The sequence below is a fragment of the Pinus tabuliformis genome, chromosome X (genome assembly GCF_031772625.1).
Source record: "Pinus tabuliformis cultivar Carrire ecotype Pingquan chromosome X, CPIR1, whole genome shotgun sequence".
Lineage (NCBI taxonomy): Eukaryota > Viridiplantae > Streptophyta > Pinopsida > Pinales > Pinaceae > Pinus > Pinus tabuliformis.
This window is the reverse complement of record NC_142308.1, coordinates 25495103-25515683: the sequence shown is the minus strand read 5'-3', so window position 1 is coordinate 25515683 and position 20581 is coordinate 25495103. Positions and strand designations below refer to the sequence as shown.

At 39.1% G+C, this 20581-nt stretch overlaps 1 protein-coding gene across 1 annotated transcript; it reads right to left on the bottom strand.

Annotated features, from left to right (window-relative positions):
• Positions 1 to 5273: 5273 nt before the first annotated feature.
• LOC149138141 (uncharacterized) lies at positions 5274 to 20374 on the bottom strand. Its single transcript, XM_089450263.1, has 3 exons — positions 20087 to 20374; positions 19378 to 19906; positions 5274 to 5602 (listed from the first exon to the last, which is right to left on the bottom strand). The coding sequence occupies exons 1-3, from the start codon at positions 20372 to 20374 to the stop codon at positions 5427 to 5429; spliced, it is 993 nt and encodes a 330-aa protein (XP_089306389.1). The 3' UTR covers positions 5274 to 5426.
• Between the last annotated feature and the right edge of the window lie 207 nt (positions 20375 to 20581).

The window sequence follows — 20581 nt, the reverse complement described above, 5'->3', positions numbered from 1 at the left end:
ATACTTTATTTACGACAAAGAGATGTTGGCCTTGATGCATGCACTAACAAAGTTCAAGCAACATTTGGTGGGCAACCGGTTCAAGGTGAAGATTGCCAACAACAGTCTTTGATTTTTCCTAAAGCAGCAGACATTACAAGAAAGGAAGTAGAAGCGGGTGAGTAAAATTCAGGCCTACGACTTTGATATTGAGAATGTCAAGGGAAAGCATAACGTAGTGGTGAATGCCCCCTTTCTGAGACCCACGACACTATCTTTGATGGATGTCACTTATGATTGGAAGGTGTTGGTGTTCATATATGAATTATAGAATTCACCCTTTTGCATATTAATTGTCAACCCGAGGCTCATCTAATTGTTTCAGGGCTGCCGTGCAAAGTCGATGCAGGCCACAGTTTCCCTACCCAACATCGATCATTCAATCAACAATATAACAATCTATAACAACAACCAATACAGTAACAATGATCAGAGTAGCAACAAATTAATATTCATAGCAATACAAACTTAGTGAACCATTACAACGATAAAGAAATAATCATGACAGAAATAAATCTACACACACCACTAATCCAACAACACCTGATCAGGAGAGTGGGCCCAACTCTTCGATCAAGGTTGTGGCGAAGATCGAAGACTAGTTAATACTTTAGAAGATCAAGATTTCATTAATCAAAAAGGAAAATACATAAGTTTGTTGTTACATTCATAACTCTCTTGTCTCCCTCTCTTTAGCTATCTAGCCCTCTTTTATGCCTTCGTAACCTTACTTATACATTTCAATATTTCAAGAATAGTATCGACGATTCCAAAGATTACGACAATTGTCTGCCTACAAATACACAATGATCTTTGAGGAAAGAACAAAATACAAATATAGCAAATGCATTGGTCCAACAGGGTCTAATCAGTTGAACATCGTTACAGCCAGCATCCTCAGATTAACGCTGCCAGCTCATCAATAACCATACGCTGAATTTTAGCCTATTGATCATCATCCTTTCGAATCTGCAAAGAAACATGAGTTAGTAAGTCGCATAAGCAATGCTCCCCTAGGACTACGCTTCATCGACTAATATTTCAAAAAGACATGACAGATAGATATACCTTCATTGCTTGAGATACAAATTAACCTCGCGAATACGTGAAATAGGTGAAGGAAATGGATAAAAAGGTAGATAAAAAGTAGGCAAATTTAACAACCAACATCTCCCCTCAATTGGTTTTTCTGCATGTCCTCATGTAGCTCGCTTTCTACGTAGGTTTGGGTTGGAACCACTGTGGTTGACATGAAGTTGCGCAAGGTTGTATCTTGTGACATTATCTATCTCGGGGAGCTTGAAACTGTTGGTATGAATGATGTCCTTCCACCAGTCTTCTGCTATCACATAGGTTGGTGTGTATTGCTCAGAAGGCAGCCAAATAATGGGAAACTGAAATCTCAAACCTATCCATCGGGTACCACACTGTCATATGCATGCGATATACTGCAAGATTCGCTCCACAGCTCGAGAAAAATTAGGGGCCCCAAAAGGTTCACACACTCACACTGTTGATGATGACGACATCTATCATTTCCAACAGGCGTCCTAGGCTTCCTCCTGACAAGTAAGGATCTTCCTCAAACACATGTCAACACACCATTTTTGTGTTGTCAACATCTGGTCCTTTCATCCTTTCAACTGTAGAAATGTTCAATGTTAGTTATAAATATCCATTGATTGACAATGTTCCTTCATAATCACAAGTGGATGATTTGCTTGATTCTCTTCGAACGTGTCAAAGGTTTTCTTCCATTTAACCTGATTAATCATGCAAGAGGTAAATGTGTCTCAGTTGAGTGTCTCCCACATACGACACTGGGTTGAATGACTGATCATTTTCCAGGATGTAATTATGCATATAAAGTTCACACATCAAGTGTTGGTTCAATAAATTGTGAGCTCTCAGGATCTACAGGAATTGCATAAGGTCTTCTATGTCATGGCTAATTTCCTGGTGGATACTTTCTAGACACAGAAATAGATATTGCTTGTGAAGAAAAAAAACATAGCAGTTAGCAGGAGGTCGGCATGCCATTACCTGTTGTGTTAGGGCGAACATTTCATCCTTGTCATCCTTTAGTAGCTGAACTTGCCCTTGTAATTCTTCAATCTTTTTTCTGTTGTTTTTCTTGTTTCTGCTTAGATTTTTCTATTTGGGTGACATGATTAGCCACCACTTTTGCTGCTTGTTCCTGAATTCCTTTCACTTCTTTTCAGTGATCTTCTAAACAGATAAATCCCTACTGAAGATGAGAAGCAATGGTTCTCCATTTCTGAATTTTTGCGGTCATCAGAAACTCCCGAGACTCAATCAAATGCAAAAATGGCTTGGTGTGTGTAGCTGGGAAGGTCGTCGGCCTTTCTTCAATCTATAATGTTTCCAAAGTTGTTTCGGCTCTGGGATTCGCTGTAGCTTGACCGTCGTTCATATTTTTCCTTCTCACTCATCTCCTCAACATAGTAATTTCCAGTTTTAATTGCATGTTCTCCCTAAACAGTGACCGGTACCGGTCTTATATGGGAGCCTTCCCTTTTTCACATTGTTCAACGAATTCTTGTTGTTTAATAATGACCTCCTCCATCGGTCTCACGGTCGGCGTTGGCTTTGGCAGATTGACGTCAGCTAACTCATAAGCCAGTTCCTCTTTTACCCTTATTTCTTCGATGTGTTCAACAAGTCGAGGAGTGGCTTCAGTGCCTTCTTCTACAGGTGTCGATACCTCCACATTTCCTCCAAATTGCTCAAGAGGCACTACAAGTTCTTGAAGTGTAGTATCATCAACATTTTTTCCTGTGGTCATTCTGTTTCCCTGTTTTCTCCTTCCAATTTCTCAGGAATCGATTTTGGCCCTTGCGGGTCAGTGCCAACAGCCATGTCTCTATCCAACTGCTCGGGGGTTGACACTAGTTCTTGTGGAAAAGTGTCTACAATACCCCTTTCTTCAATTCACTCACCAATCGACATTGGTTCTTGTGTAATAGTGTCGACATTAATTTCTTCAATCTACTCACCAGTCGACACTCGTTCTTGTTTAACGGTGTCAACAATAATTTCTTCAGTTTGCTCACCAGTCGACACCGGTTCTTGTGTAACGGTGTCAACAATAATTTCTTCAGTTTGCTCACCAGCCTACATTGGTTCTTGTGTAACAGTGTCAACAATAATTTCTTCATTTTGCTCACCAGTCAGTAGTTGTTCTTGTGTAGGAGTGTCAAGGTAGCTTCCTCTCTCATTGGCTCAACAGTTGACACTTGTTCTTGTCGAGTAGTCTCAACAGTGGTGTTTTCTCCTGCAAGTGCTCCTACAAACTTTAATAATGGATGAGAGATTATTTCTCTTACTGTGTGGGTAGGAGAGCATAATTTCCTTGTCCTCTAGGCGGGGAAGCAGGGAGCGGAGATTGAGGATTAATCTCCTCAATTTCCATTCTTTCAAAGCCTTCTGCCTGAATTTCTCCAATTCTGTCTCTATCCCCCATATCGGCTAGTTGTTCTGACATTTCTTCCTCCCTTCCTTCCTTCGCTTCTTCCGTCACTTGTTCCCCCATTTCTCCTAATTCTTTGGCAGTGGACGCTGGTTTCGCTGGAACACCGTCAACTGCGGCTCCTTCTTCCTCCAACAATTCTTCCTCAACCCTTGCTGGCATCATATTCACGAGCTCCTCTTCTTCTAGTTCAAAAAATTGTGGCAAGGTTACAAGGGTTTGTAACAGGGCATGCACCACCAACAACTTGACAAGTCCATGGTTTATGAGGACTACCAATGCTCGGCGCGACCGGCGCGCAGACCATGCCATTAACTGAATATTGTTCCACAAGAAAAATGGAATCTCTAGAGAATGAAATTGACGGAATTGAAGACATGCTAGAAGCTTAAAATGATATTTAAACAAAGTAGAAAGCCAACCTTCACAAGTAATGTATCGCATGATGAAGTATGCAACCTCGGCCCATGGATGCGTCAATGATTTTCAGTCATATCCTCTCCCCTTCTGAACAAAGGTTTTTCCTACCTATAAGAACAGTTCCAAAAATTATGGCAAGGGTGTTTTCCAGGCAAACAATTTATGCCGTCTGTTAGCGCTTGAAATTTCACCTAAGGCTGAGAAAGGTAAACCTCAAGGCAACATCAAACCATTTAGCCTCGTAGCTAGCCCTACGGGGCAGGAGAAGGCTCTCTCCGGTCTATGTTGTAAAATCTTCAATAGATGAGATGACCAATAAGGTAACACTGATATTAGGCTAGTAAACTGATCAAAAGGGGTTTTTAATAAAATGACGGGGTTTTTCTGGGCTGCATGGGCAAAGTAACAGCTTGAACAGAGAAATATAATAAAAATCACAGATTATCGACTGAGGCAAGGTAGGCAAGAAATTTAACATCAAATTTAGATTAAATTAAATGGCAAGACTGGTGAGGAGCTGACAAGGGCATAGGAGATGAATCCTTGTCAAACAGAGGAAAACATTAAATATGAAGAAACTTATAGGCAGAGCATATAATACTATGAATTCTACCTAAACACTTCATTTGTTCAATTAGAAATGATCATGAAGTGAAATGAAACATAACAGGTTACATATGAAACAAGAGAAAAACTTATGCTAAATTATCATACCACAGGAATCTCAGAAGTCAGAGTTGTATTTTCATTAAACTCTCTGCCAAAAAACTGTACATGGAAAGCTCTCTATTCTCCAGCACTCAGAACTCTCTCTCCCCTCTTTCAAAAAAAATATTTTTTTTTCATTAAATAAAAGTAAAAACAAAAAAAACAACATATCGACCCCCAAAATAGGGGCGTTGTTTCAACTAAAGGCATGAAGATAGCACAGAATCCTCCATTTGCTCTTAAAGATAGAAAGCCTTCCATTATTCCAGCGTGAAAACCGAAATAGGCAAACGATCCTTGAATGCCACTTTGCAACTGCTCTCAAATTTCTGGAGATACGCTCTGCTGCTTTACTAAAATACGGGTCAAACTGCCACATAATCAAATGCGCACATATCGCAATGACTGCCACCTAAGAAATGACCTTTGTATCTGTTGGAGTCTGTTTGCCAACAATAATCCTTGAATAAACAAAATTGATTTATTGGAGACATCGAAGAATGAAAGGTTTCAGTTTACTAGCACCAAAAATGCTTGGGGCTAACAAGAATGGAACATGGGACAGACAGTAGCAATTTGAAAATCTTGCAAGTTGACTATGTACCATCTTCTGTGATTACATGCATATCAGTATTCTTTTGAGTCTCTCATATCTAGAAAATGGTGTTTTCTGCACTTTCCTCGTTGGCATTCATTCTCATGCCTTGTGATCAAATGGTTTGTGTTTTCAATGTTTGTTTTGATACGAGACTCAGCACCTTTAACCATTTCATGCTTCATCACAGAAGGAAAAAGGAAAAATCTGTTTCATTTCATTCTCCAATACCTTATCTTGTCTTGGATATCTCATCCTTGATTTTGCGTATTCCGAATGCAAGCCACCACGATCAGATGAGGGCAACCAAGTGCCTTGAAGTTGCTTCAAGGCTTCACCTGAAGATGTCACTGTTGAGCCTCAGACCTGCACTCCTTTTCACATCCTCTCAACCTCCTTTTCCATTCATTTCCTTCCTTTATCACTCATTTCCTTCATCAATTTGCTTAAATCATTGTATTATAGGACTTTTACATGGTTTATTAATTATGCTAATGACTGTGTTGTTGGATTAGAATTTTGGTTCAAAACCTGCAGTTTCCGCAGCTGATCCCAGTTTCCGTAGCTGTTTTCTTAAACGGCATGATCCAGGTGTCCTCCGGTCAAAAGGGCCACATGGGCAAGTGCGTGGCACTAAGGACATGGTGTGTGTCCTTCTAGCTCAGCCATAACAGTCGTAAACACCCATGGTCAACGAGGGGGCAACTTCGGTCAAACGAAGGTAACTGACGATGGCACGGCTCTGTGTGTTCGGTTTAGAGCACGTGAAGCACAGCTGGCCTCTTCCTCAACCACGCAGATGATGGGGAACACGAATCCAACCAGAGATTTAATACCCACCTCGACCATTGCCTAAATCCGTGGACTGTGCTAGATTACGTGTTCTTCACACAACTGTTAGAATAGCGTAGTTTGTGATTTAGTTAGTTTGGCTTTTCTGCTATAAATAAAGCGTATTTGAACGCTGATTAGCTAGCTGATGTTATGTAATATTGAACCCCACTGTAACTTTTACTTTTGCTACGTAATATATGAGAAGACTGTTCTCCATTTGAGCGTTTAAGTGATCTTTTGAGCTGGCTGGAGTAGGCAGAGGGCCCCTGTTTACTTAAGGCCTGTACAGTGCTTTTCATTTCATGCATTTCTTCTTATCAGCTTTTGTATAATAGTTGTACAGAATGCTTTTGCTTACTACGTTTTGATCATGTACAATAGCTGTATATAACTTTGAATTCTGTCCATTTATATTTCTGCATTTTTCCATGACTGATCAGTGTGTTTTTGCAGATTTCTTAGGTGCCCGGGACAGTTTCTTTTCTTTCTTTTTCACAGCTAGTGATACTTGTGATCATCTTGTCTAATGGTGCTGACCTTCTTTGTTTGCAGCCTTTATTTCTTTGTTATCATTTCTTTAAGTTGCATAATTGTTTACTAATCAAGTTGTTTACTTGTTGATGGTCTCTTCTTTATAATTCAATATCTTTATCGAGGACCAAAATATCACTAACACAGCTTGGTTATTTTGTTTAAGACTCACATTGCTAACTCACTCATAACTCTTTCTTATATGATCAATCCATCTAAAGGCAGAAAGGTTAAGGGAAAATTAAGTAGTGTGATTTGTCACTTAGATTGTACATTGCTTGAAATTTCATTGAAGAATTAAAGTAGCTGCTCTTGTTTTTAAGTTAATGTAGATGTCATTTTCAACTTCATTTTCTTGCAGCAACATAGACACTGGGCCAAGGTCATTAGTCTTTTATTTGATGCTTTCATTTTTTTCCTTTTAAGAGTTAATTTCATTTCAGTTGTTGTTCAAAGCTTTCTTGTAGATTACTTTTAAGCTTTAAGAAATCATCTAGAACTCATCACAATCATTTCATTTCAGTGATGTCTAAATTGCAACTTTTAAATGTCAACCCGAGGCTCGTAAGCTGATGAAGTGATGGGTACTGTATGTACTTAGGCAACTATTTCTTAAGTTTTTGTCGTTTTTAACTTTTTAAGTTTGTTTTCAAGTCTATTTCTCCTACAGTGATGTGATGGAAATGAAATAAAGTGAGTGAGGTGTGAGTGATTGTGATGAGTTCTAGATGATTTCTTAAAGCTTAAAAGTAATCTACAAGAAAGCTTTGAACAACAACTGAAATGAAATTAACTCTTAAAAGGAAAAAATGAAAGCATCAAATAAAAGACTAATGACCTTGGCCCAGTGTCTATGTTGCTGCAAGAAAATGAAGTTGAAAATGACATCTACATTAACTTAAAAACAAGAGCAGCTACTTTAATTCTTCAATGAAATTTCAAGCAATGTACAATCTAAGTGACAAATCACACTACTTAATTTTCCCTTAACCTCTCTGCCTTCAGATGGATTGATCATATAAGAAAGAGTTATGAGTGAGTTAGCAATGTGAGTCTTAAACAAAATAACCAAGCTGTGTTAGTGTTATTTTGGTCCTCGATAAAGATATTGAATTATAAAGAAGAGACCATCAACAAGTAAACAACTTGATTAGTAAACAATTATGCAACTTAAAGAAATGATAACAAAGAAATAAAGGCTGCAAACAAAGAAGGTCAGCACCATTAGACAAGATGATCACAAGTATCACTAGCTGTGAAAAAGAAAGAAAAGAAACTGTCCCGGGCACCTAAGCAATCTGCAAAAACACACTGATCAGTCATGGAAAAATGCAGAAATATTAATGGACAGAATTCAAAGTTATATACAGCTATTGTACATGATCAAAACGTAGTAAGCAAAAGCATTCTGTACAACTATTATACAAAAGCTGATAAGAAGAAATGCATGAAATGAAAAGCACTGTACAGGCCTTAAGTAAACAGGGGCCCTCTGCCTACTCCAGCCAGCTCAAAAGATCACTTAAACGCTCAAATGGAGAACAGTCTTCTCATATATTACGTAGCAAAAGTAAAAGTTACAGTGGGGTTCAATATTACATAACAGCAGCTAGCTAATCAGCGTTCAAATACGCTTTATTTATAGCAGAAAAGCCAAACTAACTAAATCACAAACTACGCTATTCTAACAGCTGTGTGAAGAACACGTAATCTAGCACAGTCCACGGATTTAGGCAACGGTCGAGGTGGGTATTAAATCTCTGGTTGGATTCGTGTTCCCCATCATCTGCGTGGTTGAGGAAGAGGCCAGCTGTGCTTCACGTGCTCTAAACCGAACACACAGAGCCGTGCCACCGTCAATTACCTTCGTTTGACCGAAGTTGCCCCCTCGTTGACCATGGGTGTTTACGACTGTTATGGCTGAGCTAGAAGGACACACACCATGTCCTTAGTGCCACACACTTGCCCATGTGGCCCTTCTAACCAGAGGACACCTGGATCATGCCGTTTAAGAAAACAGCTGCGGAAACTGGGATCAGCTGCGGAAACTGCAGGTTTTGAACCAAAATTCTAATCCAACAACACAGTCATTAGCATAATTAATAAACCATGTAAAAGTCCTATAATACAATGATTTAAGCAAATTGATGAAGGAAATGAGTGATAAAGGAAGGAAATGAATGGAAAAGGAGGCTGAGAGGATGTGAAAAGGAGTGCAGGTCTGAGGCTCAACATACCCCCACTGTGAGGATGTTGCATGTCCTCATGCAACCAAAACTTTGTTAGTGTTTTTCAGTCCATGTGCTCAGATGCTTCTGCCAAAACATCCAGCCTTCTCCTCTTTCTCCTTGTTGCCAAAATTGTCCTTGGTTTTCTGACTAAACACTTGAATTTCAAATTGATCAAGGCCCTGCTCAGTTTCTTGCATTTTCTCTTCAATTTCCTGTTCTTCTTCTGCCAGAGCCCAAGGTGAAGCATGGTGTTGTCATGGACAATCTTGTCCACCTTGCTTTGTTCTTTCAATGCTTCATTCTCCTGTTTAACATGCCGGTTCAGGATTTCTAGCTCAAATACCTCTTGTTTTAGAGAGTGGACCTGTTCCTCAAGAGGTAATATAGTGCTTGGACCGGCAACAGATTGCTCCAAGGTCTCCAAATAATTATATGCCTCCTGCTGGTCAGGGTCAATGTCAGGTGTTTGTCTTGGCCTAAATTCGAATTCTTGAGGACTGCTTTCTCTTTCTTGTTGGAAGGGACTTTCCTCTCGTGGAGGACTTGGCTCAATATCTAGCTGGATTGGAGTCTTTTCAGGTGTGCCCAAATCAATGAAATGTGACTGTTTTTCTTTAGTCACACTCTTCTTTTCTATAAGTCTACTGCTTCTTCTCACTTGTACACTAGTACTCTTTTGCTGACTGCTTTGTTTTTCTTTTTGTTTCTTCTTTGAGAGGGCAGTAGCTTGGAGTTGTACTAGCCTATCAGCCAAGGTTTGATAGTCCTCTTCTATTGAAGGTTCAGGGGATGAATATGATTCTTGGACAACTGCTTTCCCTTTATCCTTTTTCTGTTTCTTAGTTTTCTCTCTCTCCACTTCTTCTTCTTGAGTAGTCTCCTGAGTTTCTATAATGGGAGGATCTTGGGCTACAACATCCTTTTTCATTCTTCTACTTCTTTTTGGGACTCTAGGAGAGCTGCTAGCGGAAGCTTCAGTTACCTCTTGAAAATGATTCCTGACTAAAAACTTTTCCCATGTATCATTGTTGTTTTTCAATTGGTCCTCTATAAGAATTTTAATGAACCCATGATGATACAAGTGAGGTTCAATATTGCCTATATTCTTTTGGACAGTAAAACTCATTTTTGTTAGGCTTCTTAACAGAAAATAGGGCAAATTGATGGCATGGCCCTCCATGAAGTTCATCATAATTCTAGCATGGTACATATACATAGTGCCAAAGCGGCCTTCACATGTTATAAACTTTTGAACTAATAACAACAATGCAGTCCATTCTTCTTTTATAACATGTACAGGAATCCCTTTGGTGAAGATTGAAGTGTCCATACCTGGATTCTTAAGCATATTTTTCCATTCTTGATCTTCAACCCCTCTGTTCTTGAACCATCGGTCTCCCACCATAGGTAAATTAGTCGTTGTTGCTATAGAGTTTTCTGTGACTGTGAATTTCAGATCTCCTATTTCCACAGTATTTCCATTGAATGAACGAGCAAACATTTTCGTTACCTCCTTATCATATCCTTTGAATTTCTGAATGAACTTCAACCATTTTTCCTTCTTTAACGCTTCCTTTGTCTGTGGGTATCCTTCTAGATACTTTGAACCTTCAGGCTCAGCTCGAAGCAATTTCCCCATCTCAACTTCGGCTGAAGCTTTGACTGTATATGGATACTCAAAGAGGATGCTCACAGTAGACTACGGCTGTAGGTGGAATAGCCGCACTGTAATGCGAGGTAATACAGGTTGGAAACGGAACCGTGGAGTTTGTAACAGAGCTGCGGGGTTTAAAACAGAGACGTGAAGTTTAAAACAGAGCTGCGGGGTTTACAGCAAAAACGAGAGTTGAAATGGTGTGAAGGTGAAAGAGTGGAAGACAAGCACGGGAATGAGTTCGAATGCGTGCGAAAACGGAGTGATAAGGGAATGAAATAACGGCCAAATCCCTTGGAGTCGGACGGCTTTCATACACGTTTCAGTTTTTGGCTGCGGAGATCGTGGTGGAGAAGAGACGTAGTACGATAGGTCTCTTCTTCCTCGTACGGCTAATTAATGAAAGCGCAGTCTCGATTTGAGTTTAAACTAAGGGTGATTATGAGACCGTTATGAGGATCTGAGGTGGATGAAGGATGATCACGGCAGAGAAATGGGATGATCTTTGCTTAATCATTGCATTTAGTGACTCTATCCATGATTAATAATTATGCACAACATGACATTTAAATGGTTGTTTGGAAAAAAAAATTGATCATACCTTTATGGGTTTACCATCTGTTGATTAAGGTTGTTGATCCATGATTGCCTTTTGATCCTTCAGGTGCCTTCCATCCTTGTTGCCCTCTGACTGTGATTTTTTTGAAAACAGAGTACTGCTGCTGTGGAGACAGAGTGTGTTGGCTGTGGAATTTGGTGCGAGCTGCGGAAACTGGTGCGGGCTGCGGAAACAGTTCTCAGCTGCAGAAACTGAAACAACACCCTTCTGTCTATACAAAAAGTAGTTAGAGAAGACTTACTAAATGAAATAGTCCTGAGAGGGACTTTTATTGATGAAATGGAGTGAGATGAATGAAATGAAGTGGAAATGGAAATGGAAGTGAAGATGAAAATGAAAATGAAATGAGATGAAAAGAATGAAATGGAATGGAGATGAAATGGAATGAAATGGCGAATGAGATGGAAAGAGAGAGAGATTTTTTTTTTTTATTTGGAAAATATAAAGTGTCAGGTGACCCTGATTTTCACCTTATATTTTCTGCATAAGACCGCCAATCCAAGATTGGTTTTCAGGCTTATACAAGAGACTTTTTTTTTTCTCTTTTTTTTTTTTTTCTTTTTTTTTTTTTTTTTTTTTTTTTTTTTTTTTTTAACTGAAAGAAACAAAGACTAGGCTGATGGAGGAGAAGAATTCTTCTCCACCAGCCGCATTGCAGAATCTTCTTGGAACATTTTAACGAATTCCTCTTTTGAGAGTGGCTTGTGGTAGACTTTCAATCGGTGGCCATTCACAATGAGAGGAGTCTGAAGCTCATCAATGGTCTTTACTCGAACTGCTCCATTGTTAAAGACTTCATCAATCTCATATGGTCCAAGCCAATGAGTTTGAAATTTTCCTTTGAAGTCCTTAAACTTGGAATCAAACAATAGTGCCCAATCTCCCTTCTGAAACTTTTTCTCTTTGATGTGTCGATCATGCCACTTAGTTCTTTGGTGCTGAACTAGATCAGTCCTTAAAATTGCATCTTGTCTTATTTCATCTAGCTCATTTAGCTGGTCCATTCTGTGCTTTTGGGCTTCTGATAAACTCATCCCCAATTGAACTGCCATCTTGAAGGTCTTAATTTGAAACTCAATGGGGAGCAAGACTTCTTTCCCATAAACAAGTTCATAGGGAGAATGTCCTGTTGTGTTCCTCCATGTAGTTCTATAGGCCCATAAGGCTTCAGGAAGCCTTTCTGCCCAATCTCTTCTCTGGAGATGAACAGTCTTGGTGATGATGCTCTCAAGAACTTTATTTTTAGATTCCACTTGACCATTTGCTTGCGGATGGTATGGAGTAGATTTTCTATGCTTGATTTTGTATTCCTCCATCAGCTTCTCCATCAATTTAGATGTAAATTGACTTCCCTGATCTGTCACAATTTCTCTTGGGACACCAAAACGAGTAAAAATATCCTCAAAAAGAAATTGAACAACTGAATTTTCAGTGGCAGAAGGCAATGCCTTGGCTTCTACCCACTTAGTAACATAATCAGTGCAAACCAATATATACTTCTTTTGCTTAGATGGTGGATTAATAGGTCCAACGAAATCTAGAGCCCATTTCTCAAAGGGTTCGATGCATACCTGTGGCTGTAGTGGCATTTCATTTGAAGGAGTTGGTCTCCCAACTCTTTGGCAGCTGTCACACCTTCTAACATATTGCTTTGCATCTTTGAAGAGAGAAGGCCAATAATATCCTAAAGAAAGGATTTTATAGGCCGTCCTCTTGTCAGCAAAGTGTCCGCCGCACGGTTCATCATGACATGCCTTAAGGATGTCAGGCATTTCATCTTCCCGAACACATCTTCTGATCACACAATCTAGCCCTGTTTTGAACAATTCATTAGAAATCCAAGAATACTTTGAGCTCTCCTGAATGATTTTCCTTTTCTCATTAGGAAATAAGTGTGGAGGTAGCTTCCCTGTAACCAAATAGTTAGCAATATCTGCATACCAAGGAGTTTTAGTAGTTACTGCAAACATATATTCATCTGGAAACTTATCCTCTACGGGAGAATCTTCGTTAGTATTTTGAATTCTAGACAAGAAATCAGCTACTGTGTTTTGTTTTCCTGGTCTATCTAACACAGTAATGTTGAATTCTTGTAGAAGTAAAAGCCATCTTGTAACTCTGCCATTAGTAACAGGTTTGTTCATGAGATATCTAATTGCAGAATGATCAGTATGGACAAAAGTTTCATAGCCTGTTATATAGTGTCTAAACTTGTTGATTGCATGAACAACGGCTAAGAACTCTTTTTCAGTCACAGTATAATTTCACTCAGTGGGAATCAAATTTTTACTGGTGTAATAAATGGCATAAGGAACTAAATCCTTTTGACCCAACACAGCTCCTAGAGCTGTATCTGAAGCATCTGTAGAAATGTGGAAAGGGAGTTTCCAATTTGGCCCTCTCAAAATGGGTGCTTCAGATATTCTAGTTTTTAAAGTTTCAAATGCAGATTGACAGTCAGGATCCCACTTGAATTCACAATCTTTGGTAAGTAATTTGAAGAGTGGAGATGCTATCTTGGTGAAGTTTTCAATAAATCTTCTATAATACCCAGTAAACCCAAGAAAACTTCTAACATCCCTTTGACAATTTGGAATAGGTAACTTGGAGATGACTTCGACTTTTGATCTATCAACTTTGATTCCATCTCCTGAAATATGATGTCCTAAAACAATCCCTTCAGTAAACATCATAAAATATTTTTCATGACTTAATGAAAGATTTGTTTCTTTACATCTTACAAGGACTTTTTCCAAATTTTCTAGTGCCTCTTCAAATGAATTACCATAAACTGTAAAGTCATCCATATAAACCTCTACACAATCATGAATTAGATCATAAAAGATTCCTAATACTGCCCTTTGAAATGTTGCGGGTGCATTACATAACCCAAAAGGAAGTACTCGGTAAGCAAAAGTTCCCCATGGACAGGTAAATGTGGTCTTGTCCTGATCTTCAGGTGCTACCTGAATTTGATTGTAACCACTAAAACCATCCAAGAATGAGAAATACTTTTTGCCTGCTAGAGTATCTAATACTTGATCAATAAAGGGTAAAGGAAAGTGATCCTTCAAGGTTGCTTTGTTCAATTCTCTGTAATCAATGCAAACCCTCCATTTACCATTCTTTTTAGGTACTATAACCAAAGGGGAAACCCACCGGCTATCTAAAATAGGGTAAATGAAGTTTACATTAAGTAACTTTTGGAGCTTTTCTTTCACTATCTCCCTAAGATTTGGATTCATCCTTCTTTGAGGTTGTCTGATTGGTCTACTGTTTTCCTCAATGTAGATGTGATGAATGCAAGTGTTAGGATCAATACCTTTCATATCGGTATACTCCCATGCAAATGCAGTAGAATGTCTTTGCAAGACTTTGGTTAGCTCTTCCCGTTGTGATTTTTCCAAGTTTATATTGATGTTTAATGTTTTTCCTGGAAAGATCTCAATGGCAGAACTACCAAACTCTTCCATAGAGAAAAGAGACATTTGTCTAGATGATAGACACTCTATGTCAGAATCCAACTGAAATTGTGTGGAGTCATATTCTGAAGATGGTTCAAAATTTTCTAATGTATTCAGAATTTGACTATCTTCACTAATCTCAGAAATGGTAAAGACAGGTTGTATAGTATCTTCATCATCAACCCACTCATTATCTCCTATTTCTGTGATTGCTTTTGCTGGAGGATACAGATTGAACTTCTTTGTCGAATTACCATCAGAAATGTACATGTCCCCAGACCTACAACTTATGAAAGCATCAGCTGTGGCTAGCCAAGGTCTTCCTAAAATAAGAGGATGTCCTCCTAGATTACTCTTGGGAGTTAAAATCATGAAATCCACTGGATATTCCCAAGAATCTAAGGAGACTGGAATGTCTTCTAATACACCATCTGGTTTGATAATGGATCGATCTGCAAGTTGTAACAAGGTGGGTGTAAAAAGAAGATTAGGAAGTTTTAGCTGTTCCATAGTCTGTCTACTCATGATGTTGATAGCAGCCCCTAAATCAATCAAAGTATTTGGTATTTCTACCCCATTGATATGTGTTTTCACAATTGGACTACCGGGATCTACATATTTCTGCATAGTAATTTTTCCCATCATGATATCTGCAATTTTCCCTACCAGGTGGATCCTTCTGGTATCTCTTGGTTTCCTTCCTGGTCTTTTAAGACTCAACTCCTTTATTGTTTTTGCTAGAATAGGAATCTCTTTAATGGCTTGTAACAAGGGAATCTTGATACAGACATTCTTCAATTCATCTAGAAAATTATAGTCAGGCAACCAAATTTGTTTTTCCACTCCTTTGTCGATTTGTAATCTTTCAGGAAAAGGAGGTGTGGACAAAGATGTAGGTTGTTCAACTATGGGAGTTGTGGGGGTTGATTCTTTTTCTTTTTCTTTTTGAGTGTTTGGGTTTTGAAGAGATGCTTCAGAACCCTTATTGGCTTTAAGAGACTCTTCCTCAGAAATGCTTGGTTGTTGAACATTTATAGAAGGTTGATCTAGGATTCTACCTGATCTGAGTTGTACTTCATTGAGAGGAACAATCATATAGGTAGGGAATGGTTGACCTTCCATCATGTAAGCATTTTGAGGGTTTTTATTATTGGGGTTTGGCAATGGCTGAGAAGGAAGTTGATTTGACTTAAGCAAGAGTTGAGAACTTTGATTCTGTTGAGAAGGTTGTTGTTGTTGAGGAAATGGCAATGATAGTTGTGGACTTTGATTTGGAAGTTGTGGAACTTGCTGGTTTTGAAAAGATGGAGGATATTGATAGAATTGAGCAAATCTCCCATAAGGATTTTGCATACCTTGTATCCATGATTGAAAAGGATTTTGAGGTTGGGACCAAGGTTGTTGCCAAGGATTCCAATTTGGTTGGGGTTGAAAATTCATAGAGTTGTTAAACCCTTGATTTTGTTGCCCTTGCCAAGGTCTCCTTGCAACAAAACAGAGAGATTCGAGTGTATTTGGATCTTCTTGAAAAACAGCTTTGAGCCCAGGAATTGAAGGGCAATCCTTGGTCTCATGGTTCTCTGAGCAAATTACACATGTTTCTACAACTTTTGCATCCAAGGGACATTCCCTTAGAGCATGTTTCTTTCTGCACTTTGGGCAAAAGATGGCCAAAGCCTCAGCTTCTGCTTTCTGCTTATTATGAATCTTAAGAGTGTCTAATTGTTCACTAAGACTCCCTAAGATGTCAGTTTTGAATTCATCAAGCATATTGCCGATCTCAGCCCTACTTACTGATCCAGTTGCAGATTTATTCGCTCTGATGAGAGAAGGATCTCTAGGCCCTTTTTGAGTTTTTGATTTGCCCCTTGAGAGATGGACACATAGCTCTGCTATATCATTGAGTGAAAGTTGAGATATATCTCCTTTCCCCATCATATTCAGAATATCTATCCATTCATCTCTAATGGCTTTCAATAGGAGGGCTTTCAAGGTCTCCTCATCTAGGTTGTTCATTTTTTCTCTTTTCAAATTGTATTGAAATCTTTCAAGCAAATCCTCCAAATTTTCATCTTCTTTTTGTACCATTTTGAATACCTCATCCTTGTGATTGGTGGGCATACAATAGTCGAAGTACCTACCCAAAAATGTTTGTTTCATATCATTCCAAGACCTAATGGATTGAGTGAGTAATCCCATGAACCATTTCAAAGCTTGTCCTTTCAATGTTGAAGGAAACAATTTGAGTTTTTGAGAGTCATCCAGATAATCATAAGTTCGACATACGACTTCAAACTCAAATAGAAATGTTTCAGGGTCCTCATTCCTTAACCCATGGAAGTTTGGGAGGACAGATGGTGAGATGTTTTTCATGGTGGCTCGGGAGTCCTCATCGACTATAGGAAACCCGAATGAGTTATCTCCATCCCTATTTCCCCCAATGTTACCTCTACCTCCTCCATTGTTTCCTCCTCCTCCTCCTCTACCTCTACCTCTACCACCTCCTTCCTCTGTCATAGTAGTTTCGCTAGAGACTTCAGAGTCTTCTGGTTCTTCTACAAAGGGTGAATGAGAAGGAATTTCTCCCTCTTCTTCAGATGATTCTACTTCTTCAATTACAATTGGTCTTTCTGTAGAAGGAAGGAAAGGATCTCTTTCTGATTCAAATTCAATAGATGGTGTGGGAGAGTCAATTCTTGCCTCTTGAATTCCAGGAATCCTAGGGCTAGGAGTGTCAGTTGGAGATGAGGGAGGTGTCTCTTGTCTATTCCTTGAAGTAGATGGACTTGTAAAAATTGAACTCTTGGCTCTAGCTAAAAACCTTCCCCTAGAATCTCTAGCTCTATGCATGTCATTTTTTTTTATTTTTTCTTCAAGTCAGGCTAATAATTCTCTTTCTGATCTTCCAGGTCACTCTAGGTGCAAGAAGAGAGCATACTTAAGAAACTATTAAACCAATAACTTTCTCTTTTCTGATCCTCCAGATCACCCTAGGTGCAAGAGGAGAGCATACTTTGAGAGGTTATCAATTTCCCTTTCTTGAAATTTTCTTAATTTTTTTTTTTAGAAATTGGCTACCTAATTTCACTTCCCCGGCAACGGCGCCAAAATGTTTGGTCAATTTAGTGATGTCTAAATTGCAACTTTTAAATGTCAACCCGGGGCTCGTAAGCTGATGAAGTGATGGGTACTGTATGTACTTAGGCAACTATTTCTTAAGTTTTTGTCGTTTTTAACTTTTTAAGTTTGTTTTCAAGTCTATTTCTCCTACAGTGATGTGATGGAAATGAAATAAAGTGAGTGAGGTGTGAGTGATTGTGATGAGTTCTTAAAGCTTAAAAGTAATCTACAAGAAAGCTTTGAACAACAACTGAAATGAAATTAACTCTTAAAAGGAAAAAAATGAAAGCATCAAATAAAAGACTAATGACCTTCGCCCAGTGTCTATGTTGCTACAAGAAAATGAAGTTGAAAATGACATCTACATTAACTTAAAAACAAGAGCAGCTACTTTAATTCTTCAATGAAATTTCAAGCAATGTACAATCTAAGTGACAAATCACACTACTTAATTTTCCCTTAACCTCTCTGCCTTTAGATGGATTGATCATATAAGAAAGAGTTATGAGTGAGTTAGCAATGTGAGTCTTAAACAAAATAACCAAGCTGTGTTAGTGTTATTTTGGTCCTCGATAAAGATATTGAATTATAAAGAAGAGACCATCAACAAGTAAACAACTTGATTAGTAAACAATTATGCAACTTAAAGAAATGATAACAAAGAAATAAAGGCTGCAAACAAAGAAGGTCAGCACCATTAGACAAGATGATCACAAGTATCACTAGCTGTGAAAAAGAAAGAAAAGAAACTGTCCCGGGCACCTAAGCAATCTGCAAAAACACACTGATCAGTCATGGAAAAAATGCAGAAATATAAATGGACAAAATTTAAAGTTATATACAGCTATTGTACATGATCAAAACGTAGTAAGCAAAAGCATTCTGTACAACTATTATACAAAAGCTGATAAGAAGAAATGCATGAAATGAAAAGCACTGTACAGGCCTTAAGTAAACAGGGGCCCTCTGCCTACTCCAGCCAGCTCAAAAGATCACTTAAACGCTCAAATGGAGAACAGTCTTCTCATATATTACGTAGCAAAAGTAAAATTTTTAGTGGGGTTCAATATTACATAACAGCAGCTAGCTAATCAGCGTTCAAATACGCTTTATTTATAGCAGAAAAGCCAAACTAACTGAATCACAAACTACGCTATTCTAACAGCTGTGTGAAGAACACGTAATCTAGCACAGTCCACGGATTTAGGTAACGGTCGAGGTGGGTATTAAATCTCTGGTTGGATTCGTGTTCCCCATCATCTGCGTGGTTGAGGAAGAGGCCAGCTGTGCTTCACGTGCTCTAAACCGAACACACAGAGCCGTGCCACCGTCAATTACCTTCGTTTGACCGAAGTTGCCCCCTCGTTGACCATGGGTGTTTATGACTGTTATGGCTGAGCTGGAAGGACACACACCATGTCCTTAGTGAGACGCACTTGCCCATGTGGCCCTTCTGATCGAAGGACACCTGGATCATGCTGTTTAAGAAAACAGCTGCGGAAACTGCAGGTTTTGAACCAAAATTATAATCCAACAACACAGTCATTAGCATAATTAATAAACCATGTAAAAGTCCTATAATACAATGATTTAAGCAAATTGATGAAGGAAATGAGTGATAAAGGAAGGAAATGAATGGAAAAGGAGGTTGAGAGGATGTGAAAAGGAGTGCAGGTATGAGGCTCAACAGTCACATCCTCAAAGTCAACAAAAGCAATAGGCATTCCACCTTTAGTCTGCATCTTCAGCATTTTGAAACCCCGAAACCTTGAAAGCACCTGACGCAATTCATCTTCAGTGCAAGTTGGACCTAAGTTAGCAACAAACAGAGTTGGGCAAGGTGGATTGTCCCCTGGTCCACGAGGTTGTTCCTTAGCTACGCCAGATTTCCCACCTTCACCAGCCAGCGAAGCCCCCATTGCTCCACCACTCTGCATAATGTCGCTTGAACCTGGAATTTTCATAGTCTCACCCAACCCATCGTTATCAAATATCACCGGCACACCAACTGGTCCACTAATTCTTTGATCGTAAAGTCCATTGCCTCCATCATCTGTTCCCGATCTTGTTATTCGAGAATTTGCTCTTGCAAGCTCAATGTGAAGAGTTGCTCCTGTCTCGGGATCAAATCTCACTCCATTAAGAGCATCCTTTGCAGCTAATTCAAGTTGTTGGTGAGAAAATACGGCAAATGCAACGATCTGATGTTATTATCCACATGGACCACTGGTAGCCTTCTTTAGACCTCCACAATCACCCTCTCAGAGCCCGCAAGATCAACAAAGCTTAGCTTTCCCTTGATTTGGACTCGAGCTTGAAGGTTTGTGTGTGATATTCATCTGCGTTCCAGAAGTGTGTCGCCTTTCTATCCCTTTACATACAATAGCTTCCAGCAATCCATTGTCACAATGGCCAACCATAGAGTTCACTGCGGCATGGGTACTGCACGCACTCCTTGCTTGCAATACAGCATTACTGAGATACTGATATCTTTGCTCTAGTGTCAACATTTCACCACCTTCCACTTCTGACAGTCTTAAGAGTACATGTGCTGCAAGCATATGTTGCCTTTTGTATACATAGTAACGAGCAAGAAGTTCCAGGTGTTTGGCTTGCTCAAGATTCAAAGCTTGTCGTGTACGAGTAATGGATGAAGGAGCGGAAGGCATTGTTGATTTGATTATTAAATTGCCAGACTTGATTGCTCTTCTGTAAGAAAGGTACCAGATCTGGTCCCGCAAGCTCCAGCAGTTTATTCTCAAGCCCAAGTTCAATCATTGTTCGATACAAATATTCATGAAAAGCTTGATCAGGCCATCGAACACTAAGCTGAATAATTTGACGTATATATCGCTCTTGAAATGCTTGTTCAAGCA

Bases quoted from the DNA above. Each gene is read 5' to 3' on its own strand.
- LOC149138141 (XM_089450263.1), bottom strand. From the start codon at position 20,374: ATGCCTTCCGCTCCTTCATCCATTACTCGTACACGACAAGCTTTGAAT. The intron at 19,907-20,086 runs GTATGTAAAGGG...TAATAACATCAG, and splicing joins ATGGATTGCTGGAAGCTATT to ATCGTTGCATTTGCCGTATT. The intron at 5,603-19,377 runs GCACTCCTTTTC...GAGGCTCAACAG, and splicing joins GACTGTTGAGCCTCATACCT to TGACATCTTCAGGTGAAGCC.